Source organism: Paramisgurnus dabryanus, chromosome 7 (genome assembly GCF_030506205.2).
Source record: "Paramisgurnus dabryanus chromosome 7, PD_genome_1.1, whole genome shotgun sequence".
NCBI classification, from domain to species: domain Eukaryota; kingdom Metazoa; phylum Chordata; class Actinopteri; order Cypriniformes; family Cobitidae; genus Paramisgurnus; species Paramisgurnus dabryanus.
The window spans coordinates 31,304,499-31,324,279 of NC_133343.1; the positions used below are offsets into that span (position 1 = coordinate 31,304,499).

At 36.2% G+C, this 19,781-nt stretch overlaps 2 protein-coding genes across 3 annotated transcripts in view; one reads left to right on the forward strand and one right to left on the reverse strand.

Moving 5' to 3' along the window:
- The window catches only part of tnnt2b (troponin T type 2b (cardiac)), a 14,941-nt gene extending 13,491 nt beyond the window's left edge, over positions 1-1,450 (forward strand). For both annotated transcript variants that reach the window (XM_065279503.2, XM_065279501.2), the window contains exon 14: positions 846-1,450. In XM_065279503.2, coding sequence (XP_065135575.2) covers positions 846-885 — 40 coding nt within the window. In that variant the 3' untranslated portion in view covers positions 886-1,450. The remainder of the gene's footprint in view (positions 1-845) is intronic.
- On the reverse strand, positions 1,178-19,366 carry pkp1b (plakophilin 1b). Its single transcript, XM_065279500.2, has 13 exons — positions 18,941-19,366; positions 17,232-17,329; positions 15,719-16,146; positions 13,633-13,774; positions 13,215-13,419; positions 12,321-12,480; positions 10,680-10,797; positions 7,675-7,851; positions 7,155-7,325; positions 5,037-5,193; positions 4,588-4,783; positions 4,360-4,444; positions 1,178-1,605 (listed from the first exon to the last, which is right to left on the reverse strand). Exons 1-13 carry the CDS (start codon positions 19,119-19,121, stop codon positions 1,531-1,533), a joined length of 2,193 nt encoding a protein of 730 aa, XP_065135572.2. The 5' UTR covers positions 19,122-19,366; the 3' UTR covers positions 1,178-1,530.
- Positions 19,367-19,781: the final 415 nt, after the last annotated feature.

Genomic DNA, 19,781 nt, shown 5'->3' on the forward strand with positions numbered 1-19,781 from the left:
GGTCCAAGTGTAATTATGTTGACATTCATTGGTTGAAAGGAGGGTTGCAAAGCTCGTGAATTTTGGAAATTTTCCAAGTTGGAATTAAAGGTAATTATGTGGAAATTTTGCCTACCTTTCTGCACCTTTAAAGGTGCAGTTAAATGTTTTGTACCCTTAACATTTAACTAGTACACAATAGGTCCTTAGTGAATAATATTGTGCCCAAAAAGGTCAAACACGTCGATGTTTTGTATACCCATGAAGATACAAAAAGAAACCTTTGAGAACCACCCCATTGATAGTAAAGGTACAGCTTTGTGCTATTTTTTTTGTGCATTAACATTTTTACCTGATCTCACCGGAATTCGTATGCATTTTACGAGTTGGCTAATGTATATGAATTCATACAAAGTGAATTGTTCAAAAATATATGATTAATGAAAAACAAACAATGATGAAACTCCACCCAAAAACCTGACAGCTCAGAGGCGAAAGCAAATCGTAAAAACGTACGTATTTTGTAATAGAAATTTATATGCATTGGCCACCTCTTAAAAAATGTAGGAATGGCCATAATTTGTGTTGGACTTTTATATGCTAAGAAAAAATGATCACATGTGCTGTTATTTCTGGGAAAGGACACGTATCTGAACTCTGTATGGTACTTTTATTATTCATCTTATCATTAGACAGACACCAGCACAGATAGGTTGCGTGAGCTGCCTTTATTGCTGAAAACCAAATTACTAGTAATAATAGCTAGAGTAAATATAGCTTTGCTCTTTTGTTGGTATAAAATATTGGTTTGAAAAAATTATAGCCACTTTACGATACTGACTTCATATTTGTTTTTTGTTTCTTAGTACCAAAGGCTCGAGAAGTAAAAGACGACTGAGAAAATAAAGCCGCTTCATCAGCAATGAGCTTCAACCTGTATGAGTTCAAAGCCCACTGAGATTTATGCTTTATAGTTTGTCTTTCTTCTTGAATAAATAATGCAATAGTTGTAGAAATAATAAAATATTAAATCAGCACTGCATTAATGGGGTGACACAGAACTACTGCTGTTGAAAACTTTATTAAACTTTGCTGAGAGCTGACAAACGTATGCCCATATTTAATGTTATAACCATAATATACTGCAGGTATATATGAGAACATGAGATCTATGGTGTAAAACACTCTTTGATCATACGAGATTTATATCTATATTTTATTTAAACATGCACAAACACGATGCAATACAGTCTGTAACACTCGAGAATCATAAAAATACTTTTACATTTCGAAACAGTTGCAAAGAGTTACAAACAATGACATATAAAAATGCTTTTACTGAATACAATTTTACTGTTTATTGTAACATGAAATAAAAAAATATCATGTTTTTATCATTGCATTTCCCATGCATTGTTACTTACTGTTATTGTTACTACCTCCCCAAAAGAAATAAAGCTTGTAATTCTTACCATTTTTCTGAAATACTTAACCAGAATAAAAATGCAATTAAAGTTTAAACATTTGATCCGCTGCATTGGTTCATGCCGGTCAGTCAATGACCTGAAGAGTTTTGATGGCTGCTGATGTCACGTCATTTACAAAAAGCTTCTTATCCATCCCTTGCTGTAAAAACACAAACAATTCATCATTAGTACACTATGAAGTGTTATTACCTATAGCCTATACTTAAGCTATACTTTTACCATAATCTTAAACACAGTACCCATGAAAAAGGCGTTTTTTGGACAATTATATTGTGTGTGTTGTAATATGTTATAGCTGCGACATTATCTCAACATGATGGTTTCATAACCAGTGAGGTTAGATTCTTCACGCGGGTCATCTGGACACACACACCCAAACCTCCCTCCCCTTTCTCTGCTGCGTCTGCAGAATGTGGTGCAATGAGGTGTGGCTGGATTTCAACTGTAAGCATTCTCACACGACACCGTCTGAGTTACACCCAAATCTAATCCTCACCTCCCAGACACAGAGTGAGCGAGCGAGCCAGCGAGAGAGACAGTCGATCCTAGGAATGTCGTATAAAAACCTCTTATTCCATGACCTCACATATTTACGTTTATTTCATTCATGCTAATGGTAGTTTACTAAACCAAACTGTCACTGCTTGTTTGGATGGAAACATTGTTATTTATTTCTCTATTGCTGTTTTAACAACTTTTAAAATGAAAGGTTTTAACTAGAGATGCACCGATATGAAATGTTTCCACCGATAGCCGACAGTTCAGACTGATATCTGCCGATGCATTAAAGGATTACTTTTAAAAAATCCTGATAATTTACTCGCCCCATGTCATCAAAATACATTGATGTCTTTCTTTGTTCATTTGAGAAGAAATGAAGTTTTTTGAGAAAAACATTCCAAGATTTTTCTCAATTTAATAGACTTTATTGGACCCCCAACAGTTTACAGTTTCAATGCAGTCTAAAATTGCAGTTTTAACGTCTCTAAACAATCATAAATGAGGCATAAGGGTCTTATCTAGCAAAACGATTGTCATCTTTGGCAAAAAAAAGATTTATAGTTTCATGTGCGCACGCAAAACTAAACTGTATTTAACTATCGCAAAAGCGCATGCGAAAGTTTCACGTGCGCACGCAAAACTAAACTGTATTTAACTATCGCAAAAGCACACACGAAAGTTTCACGTGAAAGTTTCACGTGAGCACGCGATAGTTTCACGAAACTAAACTCGATAGTTTCACGTGCGCACGCAAAACTAAACTGTATTTAACTATCGCAAAAGCACACACGAAAGTTTCACGTGAAAGTTTCACGTGAGCACGCGATAGTTTCACGAAACTAAATTCGATAGTTTCACGTGCGCACGCAAAACTAAACTGTATTTAACTATCGCAAAAGCACACACGAAAGTTTCACGTGAAAGTTTCACGTGAAAGTTTCACGTGAAAGTTTCACGTGAAAGTTTCACGTGAGCACGCGATAGTTTCACGAAACTAAACTCGATAGTTTCACGTGCGCACGCAAAACTAAACTGTATTTAACTATCGCAAAAGCACACACAAAAGTTTCACGTGAAAGTTTCACGTGAGCACGCGATAGTTTCACGAAACTAAACTCGATAGTTTCACGTGCGCACGCAAAACTAAACTGTATTTAACTATCGCAAAAGCACACACGAAAGTTTCACGTGAAAGTTTCACGTGAAAGTTTCACGTGAAAGTTTCACGTGAGCACGCGATAGTTTCACGAAACTAAACTCGATAGTTTCACGTGCGCACGCAAAACTAAACTGTATTTAACTATCGCAAAAGCACACACGAAAGTTTCACGTGAAAGTTTCACGTGAACACGCGATAGTTTCACGAAACTAAACTCGATAGTTTCACGTGCGCACGCAAAACTAAACTGTATTTAACTATCGCAAAAGCACACACAAAAGTTTCACGTGAGCACGCGATAGTTTCACGAAACTAAACTCGATAGTTTCACGTGCGCACGCAAAACTAAACTGTATTTAACTATCGCAAAAGCACACACGAAAGTTTCACGTGAAAGTTTCACGTGAAAGTTTCACGTGAGCACGCGATAGTTTCACGAAACTAAACTCGATAGTTTCACGTGCGCACGCAAAACTAAACTGTATTTAACTATCGCAAAAGCACACACGAAAGTTTCACGTGAAAGTTTCACGTGAACACGCGATAGTTTCACGAAACTAAACTCGATAGTTTCACGTGCGCACGCAAAACTAAACTGTATTTAACTATCGCAAAAGCACACACAAAAGTTTCACGTGAGCACGCGATAGTTTCACGAAACTAAACTCGATAGTTTCACGTGCGCACGCGATAGTTTCACGGAACTAAACTTGAAAGTTTCAAGTGCGCTTGTGAAAGTTTCACGTGAGCACGGAAAACTAAACTTAAAAAAAAAAAATTCTGCACATGCAGGTTTCGCTTGAGCACATGAAAGTTTCGCGTGAGAACATGAAAGTTTCACGTGAGCACATGAAACTAAACTTAAGATTTTTTTTACTTCAATGTCACCTTAGGGGCTCGGTATGAAAGTAAATAAAGAAAATATTTTAAAAAGTTGCTGCAAAACTTTACTAAACAATATAACATCAAAAAAGTTCATTAAAGATGAAAACTTTGGAACAAAAAAGTTTTTTTTTGCACAAAATTAATGAAGTAAATGGGACAAAAAAAAACACAAACTTCGAGATTTTTAAGTGATGTAAAATGTTTCTCTCAGCCTATCTCTAAAAAAACACAATAAAAAAGGGTTCTTGTGCTAGAAAAATCATCCAGAGAGGATTTGTTTTGTATAATCTAATTTTCAATAACAACACTTTCAGTATCAAAAACATTTGTTTATAATCCCAGTCGTACCTTTTTCAGGAGACTCTGTGTGTTTTTATCTGACCACAGGCTGTGCAGGAGGACTCCCGCTGCGATGCTGGACTTTGGCAGATTCCTGATGTTTAAACATTGAGAGAATAAATCAGAAAGTGTATAACACGCACATAAGGTGTGCATTAATACAGCAGCCACCGTATAAAACAATCTTGTTTCACGCAATGAAATATAGTTCTTACACAAGCAGAAAGTATCACTTACATGTTGAGACTCATTTGTCTGAGACTGGAAATCAAACCATTGTTTACAAAATGTTTGCCCATCTCAGGATCAGCCTTTAACAGGGTGTGTGCGCTGTAAAGGGCTGTCGCCGTACTCTTGTCAAAGTTGGGTGAGGAATCATCTTTTGTTAGGTCTGAATTCAGACATCTCACCAGCTGGGGTAGACTTTGTTGAGCTTAAAGAAGAAAGATTTTTACACCATTAACCTTTAAAGTCCTGGTGTGGTGAAAATCAAGTTTTTATTTTTTGTTTGTTATTATTATGCATATGCAAATTTTTCATTCAACAGCAATAAATACGTGCACACTAATATACTGCAGAATTATCAATAACCGGCACATTTTATTTCGGTCTCGACTCGGACTCGAGTAAAAACAATGTGATATAACTTCAATAATGGATGTGATGTCATGATCTAACCGGCTTACCCATGCTTTTGTTTGCTGTACGGGAAGATTTGGAGAGATTCCCAAGCAGAGCGATGGCGCTGTCCTGTAGAGCAGGATTGGACGACTGCAATAATGGACTGATGCTTCTCATACCGTCCAGCTTATGTACAATTGTATGACTTAACACATCCGATACCTTTAAAGAAAGATATGGCACACACAGATTAACAGAAAATATAAAGAAACAAGTCACATTATATATGAGGAGCTCAGATGAGATAAAGCCGTCAACAATGAGATAACGATATTGACCAAAAGCTCTCGACACATATTGTACGTTCATCAAAAAGTTTTGCGCAGCCCCAGGCCATACAGAAATATCGGTTTGTTGGCAGAATCTGTTGATTTTTTAGCAAAATCCTCAAACTGCATAAGAAGAATTGGATGAACGACGGCACGCGCATGTCAAGGTGCAAGATTTTTTTCACCAGTTAACTCTCCCCCCATTGACGAGTTATGTCGTCAATTAAGGGAAAACGTTTTCCTGCCAATTACGAGTTTTTACAGCGATCAATATTTCCGCTATTATCCATTAGGTGGCGCACTTACCTTATAAAACACTGAAGCATCCACTGATCCAAAAACAGTGAAAACTCTGTGTATCTTTTGATCACCGCTCTGAATCTGATCACTAACAAAAATGCAATCATCTCAGCTTTTTGCTCAAAATTAGGAATTTTTGAAGAAATCTACCCATATTTGAGAGGTGGTAAAAGAGTAACTTTTTATTTTTTAAAGCAGAGGATATGTGCTTTCATTTGATATACTGTATGTTTATTAGTGCTGGGCAAAGATTAATCGCGATTAATCGCATACAAAATAAAAGCGTTTTTTTTTTCATAATATATGTGTAAGTGTACTGCGTGTAATTATTATGTATATTTAACCACACACACATAAATATATTAATTTCAGAATTTTTAATTTATAATAATTTATATATATATATATATATATATATATATATATATATATATATAAATTATTATAAATTAAAAATTCTGAAATTAATATATAATATATAAAAAGATAAATAAATATATATATTCAAATGTTTCTTAAATGCATAAATGAATGTGTGTGTAATCACACACAGAACACACTCATATATTGTGCCAAAAATCACTTTTATTTTGTTTGCGATTAATCGCGATTAATCTTTGCCAAGCACTAATGTTTATATATTTAAAGAAGAAAAATCTCTGGAAGCAATTTAACTTTTGTGAAAATCCAGAAGTGGACACTACATTGACTATTTTAGTTACATTTTCCAAGCATCTGTGCTTTATCAGAGAATTTTTTTTACTTTACAAATTTTTTTTACGACATTCTAAAGCATAGAATTATACTGTGTATTCCTTTTATATTGCATATTAAAATTGTGTACTTTTATTTTCTTGAGTAAAAGTATGAAAGTACTTTTTACTCAAGTAAAAGTAAAAAATACTAGATGTTTAATGTACTTAAATATTAAATATAAACCAAAAACTTGAAATTATGAAATGTAGTGGAATAAAAATTATGATAATATGCTTTGGACTGTATGTTTCCAAAAAAAAAACCCACTGATAAAATAAAAATGTACTTTTATGTAAAAAGTAAAAATACTTAAGTAGGACTGCCTCTGTGAAAATCATAAAAAAAATCCTGGAGCTGGCTAGCAATTTTTTAAACGCTGGGTGTGAAAGAGTTAAAGGAGGTTTACTGAATAGATTAGGATATTGACCGAATTCTTTAGCCTTTTACACTTTTTCAGAAAGATCAGTGAAGAGTGACTGGAGACTTTTTGCATATACCTATGGTTTTGTAGCAAAAGACAGTCAAATACCAATGAAATGACTAAAGTGACATTTGTAAAGGTTAAGCATTTCAGTGACTGACTAATAACCTTTACATTGCCATTAAAGTGAAATTACTGAACCTAAATCTAAGAGCCTGATAAAAAATGTCCACTTAAAAAAAAAAAGTCAGCCACACTTGGATTTGCATCCAAGTATTATAAAGTATCATATGGTTATCCATATAATGATGGTTTAACAGGTTAATGCATGATATGTTTAATGCTGCTGAATAAAGCTGACGTATGGTCAATCTTACTATGCCGTCTTTGGCTGTAAGGTTTTGCAGGACTCCACAGCAGGCCTCAAGTGTGGCATCTTTCTCACTGGTGCTCAACAGTTTCAGATACATCTGCAGGGCTTTCGAGTGGAAGAGCCAGTTTACTCCTCTGGGATTACGATCCTCCATCACTGGATAGTCAAAGTGGCTCTGAAACAAACCAAATATCTCAGTAAATATCACACCGTTTGGTTGTAACAGCTTAACATTATAGTTGTATATATCATATCAGGTTCCTCACAGTGATGCCATAGAAGAACCAGTTTTGGTTTTCCCATGCACAGTTTTTGGTCTAAAAGAGCCCTTTTGTGAAACCGAAAGGTTCTGCAGATGCTTCCTTAAGGAACCATTCAGACAAAACTGGTTCTTCTTTGGCATCTTGTATTTTTAATAGGGTGGTCCTCAAGATAAGGTTTGAGTGTCGGGCTGATCAAACAGCAGCAGCATTTTAATAAAAAGTGAGACTGAGATGTGAGCTGTGATGTTCATGTCAACAAACCTCCTGCTGCAGTTTCTGGCTCTGTGAACTGAAGCAGCCGATGGCACTGGCGTCTATTGAGCTGCTGCGCGAACGGTCCTGATTCGCCAGAGAGTTGATTTTTATAAAGACTGAAGACATCTCAGATTCCAGCTGATAGGTGAGGTTGTGAAGAATGCAAACACAGTTCTCCAAAGACTGAAACAGGATGACAAATTGACTTTAACAGACATTCGAATAAGACAACATCTTTCTAATGATTGTACATTTTAAAACCGTTATAACGTGATGGGTCACCAAGTGATGAACCCAACCTATTGGGTTGTAATTTATCCTATGCTGGGTTGTTTTAACCCATTGTTGGGTCACATTTAAGGGTTAAGTTAACCCGGCAGCTGGGTTTGTCCCTTTTAGACCCAATGCTGGGTTGAAAATAACTTTTTTCGAGTTTATCGTTCTGTAGGACTATTAAAATAAACTAAAAATGTAAAGTTGTTAGAATTGTGTTGTGACTAGTCTTTCATTTATATATTAAGTTAGATCCAAAAATGTGAGACCACATTAAGTATCTTAGCTTAAAATTTTATTTCAACACATAAAAAGCTACACAGAAGCTAAACAAATTTGTAACATCGACTGCATTAAAGACAAAAACATTAGAACAAAAAAAAGGTTTTCCACAAAACCAGTGAAGCAAATGGGACCAAAAAAAAACAACAAAAAAAACATGTTTTTCTCAATTTATGATGCTGTAAGGCTGTACAATAAGGCCGCGGCAATTTACACAAAAGTACAATAAAGATATACTGCATTTTCCTATTTACTAAGTGACAATATCAGCATTTTCTTAGCAATATGCTATTAACATAGCCTGACGTTGTCATACTCAATTCTAGTCAGAATTTGAGTCTGATACCGCTCCATTGAGCTATAATTATGAGGCGTGTCTCAACCGAAAAATGCCTCTGCACTCAATTGGATAGACCTACGACCAATCAGAGCAACGGGGTGTGAGACGTATGTTGAAATGACGTATTTGCAGCTTGACCGAACTGCTAGTTATTTCGCTACGACACACACTACAAGTCTGAGTTTGCGAACGTACATCAACACCTACTATGTTTACAACATTTCATTTATATCACATTAAGTCATACAGTAAGACTATCTCTTACCATTTGTACAGTAGTTGAACTTCATCCACGACGATACCCATTACGTTTGCTTGTTATATCCATCTCGTCGTGCACACCGAGTTGCATCGCCGTGATACCCATTTTAGTTGCTTCTTTAACTTGATCTTTCATAAGTGCGACAACTTTTGTCGAATCCCGTAGGACGGCAAAAACATCAACAAATGCCTTGCTCGCGTTTCTCTGTTCCTCTTTTAAAATCAATGCTCTGTCGATATCTTTTAGAACAGACTCAATGTCAGAGTCCACACATCTGATTTCTACCGCGGCAGCCATTTCGTTGTAAACAACAGATTCAACACACGCGCTCTTTGGTGACGTGGTTGATTTACGTTACTGATCATCTGTCCATCATCATATAAAGCCCGCCCTGACAATTTGATTGGTTCGACCAGCTTTGGGTCGAGCATAGTAGCAACTCAACGGTGAAACTCCAGACCGATCTTCCCGTTCCTCAAAATGTTGTGGGCGGGGCTAAGATCGGCTGGCACCCAGGCTACTATTAACACGGAAATAAGTTTAAATTGCAATAAGTGTAAATAATAATAAGATGCTATCTATATAGCAAATAGTATTTGCACCTTAGTATTTTTGTAGATTAACAGGATGAAATAATAACGTGTGCATAAATGATTATATTTATTAAAATTGGATACTTCATTATTGGCAGAATAACCTAAACCAACCCCTAACTTACCAAATAAATACTTTAATTCTTAATAAACAATCGGTAGGCACTTTATTTCCACTTTTCAAACATTTTCTTCATTTTTATTGACAATAAATTCCTTTTCGATATTATTCATAATAAAAAAAGGAAGCGCAATCGGCAAAAGGCAAATTCGAACCAGCGACATCACATCATAAGCAAGTCCCACGAACCATACGCTTTATCACCTACACCACTGAAGCCGTTGATTTCAGTGCATCTTTTTTAAAGAGCACCTATTTCATTGCTAAAAACAAAGTAATTTTGTCTATTTGGTATAATACAACGTGTTCGCATGGTTTATGGTTAAAAACACTGGAATTATTTTCCACATTCTGTACATTTTTGTAGCTCCAGATTTCACTCTCAATGCACGGATTTGAAAAGCGCTGTGTCCCTGATTGGCCAGCTAATCTGTACATTGTGATTGGCCTGAAGACCTCTGACATCAGCAGGAAATGTGACGCTCCTTACCATGTTTGAAAGATTCGGATGCTAACAGGAGTTAACTTACAGGCCGCAGCCGGAGGAAACCCGCATCATCGTTTACTTTGGGGTTTGTACCTTTTGAATATCGTTAACATGTTCTAATACACATTTGCACACCAAAGGAAATGTAAAATCGTGAATCGGACAATAGGTGCTCTTTAAACCTTAGTAATACAACCAGACATTGGTGTTGGATGTTTGCCAACAAGAAACGCTATTTGCACTCAGTGTAAATAGACAGTTCTTTACGATAAACACACAAACTTTATGCGTCACCTGCCCAACTTTTATCGCCTCTCAGACTTTTGGCTCAGTACAAGTTTTTATTCCTAACGTTTGGTACAACTGTTTCAAAACCTGACAGGCCATAAATATGAATAAATAAGTCATCTTTTGTAAAGCATTTTTAAATACTATAAAAACTTTAAACCGGCTCTTGCTGTCAATGAGTAATGTACCCTTCTTTTAATTACAACAATAGTTTTACTGTCAAAGTTTTCGGTGTGGGAAACGCCCAGCTATCTTACAGTCATCGAGGGCGTATCACATTTGCGCATAATGAAATAATAACAACATTAAATCATTCGTCCACCAAAGGTCTCCACCCAAACAGAGGTTAAAGAAAACTCACTTACCGGGTTATCTGGTGTTTCATCTTTAATACAGTTCTCCATGTAGTGCATGAGAGAGTCGATGAGTCCTTTACAGTTGCGCATTGCCTGACGGTTCGCCAGTTTGGGAGAACTCATGTTTCTGTCGACAAACAAAGAGAAAAATGGTGACTATCTTTGCGTAAGAGTTACATCCCAGAATTCATAAAAGCATAAGAGACAGTTAAGACCAAAATTAATTCAAATGTGTATGAGCAATTGTACGCAGGGTCATAGGAAAGACCTTAAACTTAATAAACGTCTTGTTTTCCAGCACAAAAAAGATCAAGAAGGAAGCTTACAAGCATAAATCTCTTAAAACAAGACACGATTTTGTTTCTCAAGTTAATAATTTTTTAAACATGGCCTTTTTATGCAAATACACACTCGATCAATACAAATGCAGATAAAATATTTGACTGCCTTCATTTCCTCATGCACAAATACAGCAAAAATAGAAGACAGGTCTACAACCAAAATAATCCTCTACTATAATAATAATGATGTTTTCGCTATGTTACGTTTTCATTCAACATGTGCACTGTAAAAAATGATTTTCAAGAAAAAGAATTCTTAGTATTTTTGTCTTATTTTCAGTAAAAATATCAAAAAATTAAGATGCTTAATCTGCCAATGCGGTAAGCAAAAAAATCTTGAACATTTTTCTGAAACACTAAATTCAAGAAAAATTCAAGAAAAATTTGCTTAGCCTATTGGCAGATTTTTTTGCTTGTTTTATGCACAAAATCACTTAAATTTGATATTTTTTGTTTAAAAACTAGATTTATTTTCTTGGGTCGTTTTGCTCATCAACACTGAAAAAAATTATTTTTCAGAAAAAAAAATGCTTAGTACTTTTGCCTTGTTTTCAGTAAAAAGTCTAGTTTTTAGACCAAAAATAACAAATTTAAGTGATTTTGTGCATAAAACAAGCAAAAAAATCTCCCAATGGGGTAAGCAAAAAATCTTGAAAATTTTCTTAAACACTAAATTCAAGAAAATTCAAGAAAAATTTGCTTAGCCCATTGGCAGATTTTTTTGCTTGTTTTATGCACAAAATTACTTACATTTGATATTTTTGGTTTAAAAACTAGACTTATTTTCTTGGGTCGTTTTGCTCATCAACACTGAAAAAAATGATTTTCAAGAAAAAAAATGCTTAGTACTTTTGCCTTGTTTTCAGTAAAAAGTCTAGTTTTTAGACCAAAAATAACAAATTTAAGTGATTTTGTGCATAAAACAAGCAAAAAAATCTGCCAATGGGGTAAGCAAAAAATCTTGAAAATTTTCTTAAACACTAAATTCAAGAAAAATTCAAGAAAAATTTGCTTAGCCCATTGGCAGATTTTTTTGCTTGTTTTATGCACAAAATTACTTACATTTGATATTTTTGGTTTAAAAACTAGACTTATTTTCTTGGGTCGTTTTGCTCATCAAGAAAAAGCATCTTTATTTAAGAATTTTTTGATATTTTTCCTGAAAACAAGACAAAAATACTAAGACGATTTTTTCTTGAAAATCATTTTTTTGCAGTTAAGAAAAAACATCTTAATTTAATTTAAGACAAAAATACTAAGAAAATGTTTTCTTGAAAATAATTTTTGCAGTGTGTCAGTCAGCTCATACCGTAGGCATGCCGTGGCGTTGTAGAAGACATCTGGAGAGACTATTGTGCTGCCTGTGTTGGATGAGAAAGGTTCAATGATTTTTTCGGTGAGGGCTGGCAGAGCGGTTTTGAGAAGTTCAGGTTTGAGGTTATCTGCTGAGGAGAGGTTCCACAGGAGACCTGTCCATACGAAAAGATCACAACATTAAATCATCAACCAAAGGTCTCCACCCAAACAGAGGTGATCACTTTATTACATTCATATCTGATTAAAAAATATTTTATTTTAAACACTGATATTTGGAGTCTGATATTTTGTTTTGTAATGCAATGACATTCACACACTTATAAGCAGGGCCTGTAACTTTTTGTCACACCTGCAAATGGCCGGCCATAAATATTTGAATAAGAGATTTTACAAGATAGCGATTCGTAGGCACCATTTTCAACTCGTTCTCTGTACACATTTATGTCATAATCACCAACTGGTGAGATAGAATTTATAAAAAATGTCGGCCAAAACCATTTCTTACACGGCAGTGCCGATTTTTACTCGTATTTGGCATGGGGCCAGCGTTAATTTTAGATCCAAATAAGTTTTGGGTCCCTTGTTCCTTAAACTGTTCAGTGCAGAGAACAGCAGATTGTTTGCTTTCTTCTCTTCAACGTTTAAGAGAAAGTTAACCTTTAAACACTGACACCCATTGATAACATTACTGTGCACATTGTTTTAATGTAGGACTTCAATATAAATATATAAAACTTCTTATGCTCTTGTCTGTCTTATGATGAATTTGGTTATTTGTTTACTTGGCACTATTCTTTAAAAAGCGATTTATAATGGGTTATATCCACTGTTAATGTATCATCTCTGATCAGCAGATGTGTGTTCTGTAACTGAGAATATTGCTTACCTGTCAGATGCTTCTGTGTTTCATCGTTGGTTTCTCCGAGCAGCTGCACTACCTGTGCGATTCCTCCGTTGCTTTGCACTTGATCTTTGTTTTGTTGGTTTTTGAACACAGCGTTACGCAGCGCAGCGGCCACAGTCTCCTGGATCTGAGGGCTTGGGCTGTTTAACAGTTTTAGCAGAGGAGAAATTCCCTTTAGGGTCAGCACCTGTCATGTGGGACAGAGGTTTAGAAAGTCAGACGTGTGATTTTATAAAGTGATGAGGCTCAGGGGAATATTTTAGCCTTCACTGGCACTGCTCGGTTATTTGTATTCTTAAGGTTGCTGAGAGTAAAAAACAAGGGGTGTGGTCCAGTAAACATCTATAATGCGGCAGTACCATGGTACAATGATAGTATTAGTAATGATAGTAATCCTCACCTCTTGCTTGGCTTTTTCATCTGTGAAGGTGCTGTGTTGGATGTAGGCAGCTCCACAAAGCTGATGATTCTCATCTGGACTCCTTAGAAGGTCAATCGCCTCCGTCATTGTCATATCAGAGATCAGTCGCTCTGTGTTTATACTGCCGACAAATGAATGAGTGAGAGAGTGAGTGAGTGAGTGACTAAGAGAGAAAGAGAGAGTGTGAGTGAGTAAGTGAGTGAGTGAAAGACTGAGTGAGTGAAAGAGTGAGTGAGGGTGAGTGAGTGAAAAAGGGAGTGAGTGAAAGAGTGAGTGAGTGAGTGAAAGAGAGTGAAAGAGTGAGTAAGTGAGTGAGTGAGCAAGTGAAAGAGAGTGAAAGAGTGAGTAAGGGAAAAAAGAGTGAAAGAGTGGGTAAGTGAGGGAAAGAGTGAGAAAGAATGTCGGTGAAAGAGTGATTGGGTGAGTGAGTGAGGGAGGAAGAAAAGAGTGAATAAGCATGAGTGAGTGAAAGAGTGGGTGAGTGAGTGAGTGAGTGAGTGAGTGAGTGAGTGAGTGAGTGAGTGAGTGAGTGAGAGAGTGAGTGAGTGAGAGAGTGAGTGAGAGAGAGGAAGTGAGTAAAAGAGTGAGTAAGTGAGTGAAAGAGTGAGTTAAAGAGTGGGTAGGTGAGTGAGTGAGTGAGTGAGGGAGGGAAGGAGGGAGGGAGGGAGAAAGAGTCAGTGAAAGAGTAAGTGGGCAAGTGAGTGAGTGAGTGAGTCAGTGAGTGAGTGAGAGAGGGAGAAAGTAAAAGAGTGAGTAAGTGAGTGAGTGAGTGAAAGAGTGAGTGAGTGAAAGAGTGGGTGAGAGAGAAAGAGAGAGAGAGAGAGAGAGAGAGAGAGAGAGAGAGAGAGAGAGAGAGAGAGAGAGAGAGTCGGTAAAAAGAGTGAGTGGGTCATTGAGTGAGTGAGTAAAGAGTGGTGAGTGAGGTAGTGAGAAAGAGTCAGTGAAAGAGTGAGTGGGGGAGTGAGTGAGTGAGACAGGAAGAAAGTGAAAAGTGAGTAAGTGAGTGAGTGAGGGAGGAAGAGTCAGTGAAAGAGTGAGTGGGGGAGTGAGTGAGTGAGTGAGAGAGGGAGAAAGTGAAAGAGTGAGTAAGTGAGTGAGGGAGGGAGGAAGAGTCAGTGAAAGAGTGAGTGGGCGAGTTAGTGAAACTGAGAGTAAAAGAGCTGTGAGTGAGTGTGAAACAGACAGTGAAAGAGAGAGTGAAATAGTGAGTGATTGAAAGATTAAGTAAAAGAGTAAGTGACTGAAGGGTGAGTGAGTGAGTGAGTGAGTGAGTGAGTGAGTGAGTGAGTGAGTGAGTGAGTGAGTGAGTGAGTGAAAGATTAAGTAAAAGAGTAAGTGACTGAAGGGTGAGTGAGTGAGTGAGTGAGTGAGTGAGTGAGTGAGTGAGTGAGTGAGTGAGTGAGTGAGTGAGTGAGTGAGTGAGTGAGTGAGTGAGTGAGTGAACGATTAAGTAAAAGAGTGAGTAAAGGGTGAGTGAGTGTGTGAAAGAGAGAGAAAGTGAGTAAATAATACTAATGCTATCAATAAAGTTTAATACTAATGCTGCTAACATGAATGGTAAAACCACAGTAACTGGTGTTAACTAGGTTAATGTGAACTAGCAACTTTAATCTTGTTTCATTTTAATGTCAGTATGTACTAATACATTTTTTAAATCAACAAAATATTTTGAACAAACAATGAACAATTACACTGGCATTAACCAACATTAAGAAAGATAAATAAACGCAAACAAAGAGATTGCACATTGTTAGTTCACGTTAGCTAATGCAATTACAACTAATGTTAACAAATACAACCTTATTGCAAAGTGTTACAAAAATAAAGTAAAAATAGTCCACTTTAAACATGGGGTCCATTGACTTTTCATAGTAGGACAAAGGAAAAAAAATACTATGGTAAGTCAATGGGCCCCATCTTTAAAGTGGATTACTCCTTTAACGTTAGTAAATGAATTACGTATCATGAACTAACAATAAGCAATAAAATTGTAATAATCTTTGTTAATATCAAATTGGTAGTTCATTGTGCGTCCAAAGGTTTGAATGAATTTGGTTCAACTCACACAGAGTAACCAGCTCCTCCGCTCTTGTTTTGTGACACTTGTGACATTTTGGATTCTCCATTGGAGTGGATGGATAATGGTCGCATCCTGACAGTCGGGTTACTGGTGACCCGGTTGACTCCAACTTTTTTATAAGTGCCATTAGCATGAGACTGGTTAGTGCCGTTGTATAATGGGAAATAATGCGTCTCCACTCGTTCTGAAGTTTGTCTGACGCTTTGGTTTCGATGGGCGGTCCCGCCGTTGGCCGTGGTGTGCAAGCCCAGGTCTGGAGCGCTGCGGGTGGCTTTGGGGCTGTACAGGCTGTTAGGCCGGGGTTGGGTAGGGGCGGTGCCTGAAGCTACATATATGGTTTGATCTTTCCTGGAGGCGCCGCTGGAGTGCCGGGAGTTGATGGATTTGCGCATATAGTTTTGCCTTTGCTTAGTCTGCACATATAAAACATGATGGCGTCAGATTTACAGGTGTTTAGTACTTATTTGTGTATATGTATATACAGCATAGGTATAAATGTCTAGTATAACAAGCAGTATCTGTGCTGTATGATAAGTGCACTCAAAATATCCTATCCTACATATATGGTACAGTCAAAACATGGATTTTAATTTTCAATTTGAATCTAGAAATGCTTTGATTTTTAAAATAAAAATAAAAATCTTAAGAAATATTTGAGATTCTCCAAATCAATTACTAAATTTGTTGAATCAAAAGAGTTTCAGACATATGGGCGGTACAGTATGTATATACTTTAAGGGAGTACACTTTACTTATATACTCTTACACAGTAACTATACACAATGGTATTGAAAACATTTTAATTATAAACCTGACATTTGAAATCAATATGTGGGAACTTTTTGTCCGAACAAGACGTTCTGCAACATTTCCCAGAAACTACCCAAATGCTTGTGCATGTTTGTGTCTGTGCATAATTTAATTACAAATCTGTCGGTTCGAACATTTACAGGACGCTAAAGCAAAATGCATTGCATCATAACATGCTTTATTAAACCCAAGCAAAACATTTAATGACATTAAGATTCTTACGGCTGCACCCTGAAACGAAGAAGGTTTGGCAAAATACCCTAAGGCCAGGCAGTTTGGAAACACAACACAAGCGTGAGTCATAAACAGTGAAGAAGGGGAGTGGTTTTACTTCACTTTCTTCTGTATCACCAACACAGACACAACCAGATACAAAACTTCAACTTTTCAAATAGTTTGGGGTGAATGTCAAGGACTTGCTTTTCTTCCATTGACATGAAACCTTACGTATGCGTTACTCTGTTGTTAACCATTGTTGGTTTTGTTAAAATTGCATTTTTAAATCTACACACCATTTGACACTTCACACGGTTTCCATTGTTCCCTACATAGACGAGATTAAGAGCTGAAGAAAGGTGAAATAAAGAATGAAAATCATTTTAAACCGCCCAGCTGTGAGAAACTATGATGATGACTTATATCTGCCCTTAAATTCATACAGTTTATTAATAATCATGGTAATATTTACCCCATTGGTCATAGTGTTTCCTCTGTTTATCGAGGGTCCGCTGAGAGATGAAGAAGACGTCAGCTTGAAATCGAGAAAGACGCTGTCACTTTCAGGGCCTAAAGGTTAAAAAGACAAATATTTTAGGATTACAGGTGTAGGATATTTCAAAAAAAATTATACCACGAGCCTGCTGAATGCGTTATTCTAATTGGTTGAGAAATTTTCCACAGGTGTTGATTATTTTGATCATTATATAATCACACCTAATCTGTCAAATGTCTAAAATTAAAATAACTAAGGCCTAGTCCTGGATTAATCTAAACCCTGTCCCATTGTACATTACAAATATACGTAAGGAATAATTGACTGTGCTCCTTTGAATTATTTAAAAATAATAATGCAAACCCGCTTCGCGTCATGCCGCATTAACACTTTATTTTTAAATAATTCAACGGCCCATAGTAAATTATTCCTTACGTAGTATTTCATACATTTGTAATGTATGGGACAGGGTTTAGATTAATCCAGGCCTAGGCCTTAGTTATTTTAAGACATTTAAGTAGTTTTTACAAACACCTTAGAAAAAAACCTTTTTGAGGCACTGGTGTATGTTAACATAAGTCAGTGCAACATGTTTTTAAATCTAGGAAAAACCCTGTCTGGAAAACCACCCAAAAATGTTTTAAATGTAGGCTCTAATATCCAAAAAAATCAAGAGATTGTTGTCTTTACTGAAGTTAAAAAAAAAATTGTTTGGCAAAAAAGTTATTTATGTAAATTCAAGCTAAAGAAATGAATTAAAATTTATTTAAGGGTCAGAACAGATGGGTCAGAAATAGCTTTCTTAAAGGGATAGTTCACCAAAAAAGAAAATTCTCTCATCATCTACTTATTCTCATGTAGTTACAATCCTGCATACATGTCTTTATTCCAATAAATACAAATGAAGATATAAAAAATAAATAAATATGTATCCGAACAGTTCATGAGCCCCATTCACTTCCATAGTATTCCTTTCCTACTATGGAAGTGAATAGGGCTCATTATTGGTTTGGTTACAATCATTCTTCAAAATATTCTTTAGAATAAAGAAATTTATACAGGTTTGAAACAACATGAGAGTCTTAAAATGATGACAGAAATTTCATTTTTGGATGAACTGTCCCTTTAAGAAACCTTTAAACCTTTCAGAGTTACCTTTTGCAAGTAAAAGTGTTTATAAATCTGTAATAGACATCATAAATGCTCAAATTCAATAATCTTGTCAAAATAAGTATATTACTGTTTATATAGAAACATAGATAGAAAAAATATATATTTCTTTAGTGCAGTGATTTTGTTCTCAAACTTTTTGTTCTCAATATTAGAAAACACAAATTTAAATAGTGGCCACGTTTACTTCTACTGTAGGCTTTTCCTGGTGTGTAAACATCAAGACAGAATCAGCACAAGAATATTTGATAAATTGCTACAATAAAACCTTTAATGTAAATGTAAATATTTTAACAAGATCTAAAAAAAATTAGATTTTAATATTACTATAATAAATGGCTTAAACCAATGATATTGCCACCATAATGCCAAATCCATGGTGACACCTCAAAACCTCATGAAGTAGCTACTTAGTAACTTGAGCTTGGCATTACCAATAAACGAGAATATATGAAAACACGGTAATACATATGTTAATACACTGGTTTCCCATCTGAATGAGTAAATAAACTCACTGGTGGGTGAAGGAAGTCCAGAAAAACTTTTACTGCCGTATTTCGACTTTCTCTTTATGGTGTGGACCTGATCCAAAACTCTCTGTTGCGCAGATCTCATTTCACGATCCGAGGGTAAAGCCAACGACGTGTCTTCCACATCTCCCAAAGACAGGGCTGATTTTAAAGGTTCTGGCATCATTTTGGCGGACAAAAGAGCTTTTGTCTCCGGTCAGGGACAGGTGAGGTCCAATGCGTAAAGCTCCAACTATCCGCTCCGTCTCGTTGCTCCGTGTGTGATTGAAGGTTTGACTCATAGGTGGATACACCTGGACCCGCCCGCAGTCACGCCCATATGACACCCAGCAGGCAAACGAAACTCTTCTGCTGGACACACGCGCAATTACGCTTCATTAAACTACATTAATGACCGATCAAATGTCCCCGTCATCACTTTAAATAAACATAATAGACGTGTTTAACAAAAGTCTACATTTTGAGAAAAAAATCACGCAAAATAAAGCACAGGAGACATTAAGTCTCGGGCGAAGGGCGTTAAAGGGCGCGACGCGCAGGGTGTTTACTTTCACAATACAGACCAGAGAGCCTTGCTCCTTACTGCAGAATACGGATACTAGGATAATTAGGCAACAAAATGTATTTATTCATTCAATCGCAATCTTTCCGCTTGGAGATAAAGTTCAATGACATGTAATCGAATATTAATAACCGTGCTGATGCGCATTGATACTTAACCGGCAACAGTTTCATAAAATGCATTAAAGTTTAAGTACTTAAATGTATTGCATTGATTTAAATTACTATGACAAGCATGATAAATCAACACACAATTCGTTGTTCT

What these genes read in the sequence shown, in the direction of transcription:
- pkp1b (XM_065279500.2), bottom strand. Translation starts at nt 19,121, where the DNA reads ATGATGCCAGAACCTTTAAAATCAGCCCTGTCTTTGGGAGATGTGGAA. An exon ending in GAAACACTATGACCAATGGG is followed by an intron (nt 16,147 to 17,231) that starts GTAAATATTACC and finishes TTATATGTGCAG; the next exon opens with ACTAAGCAAAGGCAAAACTA. An exon ending in CACAGAGTCTCCTGAAAAAG is followed by an intron (nt 1,606 to 4,359) that starts GTACGACTGGGA and finishes GTGTTTTTACAG; the next exon opens with CAAGGGATGGATAAGAAGCT.